The 4,414-nt window shown below is 34.1% G+C and overlaps 1 protein-coding gene across 1 annotated transcript; it reads left to right on the forward strand.

The window, feature by feature from the left end:
* The first annotated feature begins 3,257 nt into the window (after nt 1–3,257).
* LOC136070038 (precursor of CEP3-like) lies at nt 3,258–3,593 on the forward strand. The gene has a single exon (XM_065779319.1). It carries the CDS (start codon nt 3,258–3,260, stop codon nt 3,591–3,593), a length of 336 nt encoding a protein of 111 aa, XP_065635391.1.
* Nucleotides 3,594–4,414: the final 821 nt, after the last annotated feature.

Genomic DNA, 4,414 nt, shown 5'->3' on the forward strand with positions numbered 1-4,414 from the left:
CAAAGGAGCTCATAGAGTATGCACTCTCCATTCTAAAATCTAGACCTTCAATCTCGAATTAGTAATCATGGATCTTCGAGTTTGCTGAGAAAATTAAAATAGATAATGCCCTCTTGTTCAAGAGAAAGCGAGGTGAAAAAAAATCACAAAACTCATGCTTTATTGTTAGTGTGGTTTGAACTAGAGTACGAGTTCATTAAAATGTATCTTCCCAAACTGTTTTCTACATAGTTTTATTGGCTTTTAAAAACTAGAAATTGAAAACAATGCTTTAGTTATTTTCAATTTCCTTTGCATTTTGAGATTTAGAAATAATTTTTGTTTTTATATGTTTGAGTTTCAAACAAACTTCTTAAAAAATAGAAAACTGTTTTTAATAACAAAACATTGGGGAAAAAAACTATTTACCAACCACAAGGGTGTCTCTATTCTTAATGCCACATCAATTTATTGTCATAATCAAAGTATTATTTAGATTTCTTTATTCTCTCTTTCCTGATTGTTATGCCTACTAACTCGACTTGGATTTAAAATATTGATTTCCTGGGCAATATTAGATATACTCATTTACATCAGAACCCATTAGGCCTAAACGTGTTGTAAATCCCAAACCTATATTTGCAGGCCAAGTATCCTAGTCCTACTAGGATTATAAGAGGTTTAGGTTTCACTCCTTATAAATTTGTTTTATTTTACAATTTTACATGCAAACATTCAATTTATGTCAATCCCGTTTCTTCGCATATACCAAGAGTGGAATTTCTATATATCTCCACTATTTTACTTTTCATTTCTTTTGGTGTTAGGTATAGTTTATAGTAGCTCAATTTTACAAGATTTGGTAGATGAACTGAACCAATCCAAAAGCCGGCCTCAAGATAGTTAGTCATGGACACATGTTGGGTTTGGCTTCAGCCTGGAGAGATAGAATGCATCTATTTTTTGGTACAGACACCAAAATTATATTTTAACCTTCTTGTAATTAATCACTCACTTTGGTATTAAAAGAAAAAAAATTCAACTTTATCATAACGGTTTAATATGACACTTTTCAATTATGTTATATATAGTTACAAGTAAATTTTTTTGATGTAAACTAAGAGTTCCCAAAATTTTATATATTACACTATTAGTTCATGAGATTACAACGTTAGTTCATGAGATTTTTAAGGTGTCTTATGCACAAAGACTAAGGAGTAGAATAGTCTTCAGTCATTATATAAAAATTATATTTATAAATAGAAGGAGAAAGAATGAAAAGAAATGGACAATTGAGGATAAAAAAGAAAAGGACAATCATAGAAAATAATTAATAAAAAAAATCCCTTAAAAAATTGAACATATATATATATATATATATAAGCCGAAGGGGTTGGGATTCTCTCGAATCTGCACTCCATTTCCTTTCTCACAACCACCGGGCGTTATATAGTTGGCTGGTTAGAACAATTTAAATTAAAGTTTGGAATTTTATTCGGTCAAGCCACTATGAAAAGCATTCTGGTTTCTCTGCTCTAATAAGGGTACGGTTGAGATTTAACTTTTTCTTCCTCTTTTAAGAAAGTCGACTGGTTTGGCAATTTTAAATTTTATTCATTCAGAGCATAGCTTTTACAATGATAATTTTATGGTAAAACTCTAAATACACCCAAAACCTCAATTAATTAACAAATGCTACAACTTGAAGAGAGAACAAAAGCTAAGAACGTTTATTTATCAATAAACTAACAAAGTCGGCTAGTGGGGAAAGATTCACGGCACTGGGCTAGTTTTCAAGCCACCTAGCTATAACAGTTTATTTTACTAAGCTTCTTAGAGTTTGGACTGTCATGTATCAGTTGGGTCCACTAGTGTGAGTTCTGCACTTTGTGTCTGCACATGCTTCCCTCTAGTGGAGGTCGGCTCTTTCGGCAAATAAGAAGCGGGATAGTTCATAGAAATCGAGCTCATTTTAAACTATATCGCGCCCCAAATCCAAAAGAGTCCAGAGCATGAGAAAAAAGACCTTCCAAAGAAACTGGGATTTGGGGCGTGACAAAAACAAAGAAAAAGTATTACATGAAACCGTTTTGGACGAATTCAATAATCTTGGGCAAATATTCTAAAGGTCGAAAGTGAAACTTTCACTTTTTGAAGGTTTAGTTTTATTAGCCCATGTGCCGACTGTAAAGTCAGACGGTCGAAGAGCCAAATAAAAATATTTTTATAGTGTACTTCCAGCAGCTAGATTGGGAGTTAAAAGACTGCAGAGTACAAAAATAATGGGATTCATCAGAGTTCGGAGGAATGTGGCTGGAAAGCTGATTCTCACTAAAAATCTTAACGTTTTGCATGAAACATGAACATTTCTTTTTGGTTGAAAAACAGAATAGTGGGGACTAACACTAACACCCAACTTGCCCTCAATATAATTTTTAGTGGTTTTACATTTGTTTTCTTAATGAATGTCCTATAGCATAAATTAAGGTATTCTATGTGAAAAATGATGGTATAAAAATGTAGAAAATAAATCAAAATAATATTACCATGCATAACTTTGATCTTATTATTTAAAAAAAATATATATATATATATATATATAAAAGAAAATTTAAAAAAAAAAAAAAAAAAAGGCGTCACTTGACGATAAAAACACTGGCTCAAACTGCTTTAATAATCATTACTTTATTTACAGAGTGGTGAAACCATATAATATTGGTGTCCATGAGAATTCTCCTTGGGTTTAGTGCTGCTCTGTATTACACTTTCCTTTCTTTTTTTTTTCCTGAATGCTCTGTACTAAGTTTCAAAAAAAAAGAAAAAAAGAAAAAGAAAAAAAAAAAGAATGCTCCGTACTACACTTGGAATTGTTAAGATGAGTATGCTATGCAAATGAACGGTTTGCATGGGACCGTGCAAACTTTTGACAGGGTATCCTAACCTGAGCTATGCATATTCAATCTAGCAATAGGACAGCAAGAACTAAAATTTTCATTTATTATAACTAAAAAAAGTCTCCCACTGATGTGGGATTGCCAACAAGGACTCTCATTCCTCTATAAATACACCCACAGATGGAGGGGTTTATGCAACACATGCTTAGTTGACTCAAGCTCTAAGAAATTTGCTTGCTTACTTAGCTGATTCTAAAACACTAAGCAAGTTACTTGGCTTGCAGCTTTAAACTCAAGGAAACTTCTTTGCTTGCTTGCTTGCTTAGCTGATTGTATTAAAACTCCCTCTCCTACTCCTTCAATCTCTCTCAAGTCTCAACCAAAATGGCCCTACGCAAGTTAATTTCAGCTTTTCTTTTCCTGGTTTTCATTCTCTCCCAACAAATTCAGTACGTTGAGGGAAGGCATTTGCGTGAAGGGAAGAAGAGTATCGAATCCAAAACCATCCAAACTCAAACTAAAATCTATGAAACTATCAAACACGACGATCGGTTGCATGGAGATGACAAATCAAACGAAGAGATTACTAGCGTGTCTCCTCCGACACTACCAACTGTCAACGTATCTCAGCCACCTCCTCCTCCAAACCGTGGCGTCGATGACTTCAGACCCACCACTCCCGGCCACAGCCCTGGTGTTGGGCATTCCATTCAAAACTAGGGCTATCAATTTCCTAGCCTTCCTACATGGCCATGCATATATATATATATATATATGTTCAGATTCCTCGTGGAGTAATTGTGTTTATTGTCTGTATTTACATGTATTAATGGCCTTGTTTCCTAGTAGTTTATGTAAGTCGTAAATGCAAGATGTAGGGTTAAAAATTTCCGCACTAGTGGCAAAGAAAAAAAAAACCTTTTCCCTCTATTTATGGAATCAAACTATTATATATAGCTTCGAATTTTCATTCATCTTAGAACGAGCGGGTTTTTAACGTTATTGATGTGAATGTGAAGACAATAGCGCATCATTAAAAAAACGTGGCAAATGAAACTAGTGGTGGAAAATTAATTCCTTAAAAATTACTAGTGACTAACTCACATCCAATCCGGTTTACCCAAGCTCAGCAACTAAAGGGAAAAAAAAATTGACTATGAACTCACCGACCCACATTCATATGACTTTTTAAGTTGATAAATTTTCCCTAAGCAAAACTAGGTTCTACGTGACAAATCATAGATAATTGACTCTGAACTCACCGACCCACGTTCATATGACTTTTTAAGTTGATAAATTTTCCCTAAGCAAAACTATGTTCTACGTGACCCCATTTAGTTAGGGAGAATCACCAAGCGTACTGCGTGCGTAATTCCTTGTGGAATCACTCTTCCTGAAGCAACGATGTACGTGGTAGTGGAGAAGCACCTACCATGCTTTCTGGAATTACTCTTTGACAGCCGCCATGATCTATCACAGAACTTACACATTTACCTAACAGTTTCCACCTTAAAAATCACATTTATATCATCTTGGAAGAA

The sequence above is a fragment of the Quercus suber genome, unplaced genomic scaffold (genome assembly GCF_002906115.3).
Source record: "Quercus suber isolate HL8 unplaced genomic scaffold, Cork oak 2.0 scaffold_205, whole genome shotgun sequence".
Classification (NCBI taxonomy): domain Eukaryota; kingdom Viridiplantae; phylum Streptophyta; class Magnoliopsida; order Fagales; family Fagaceae; genus Quercus; species Quercus suber.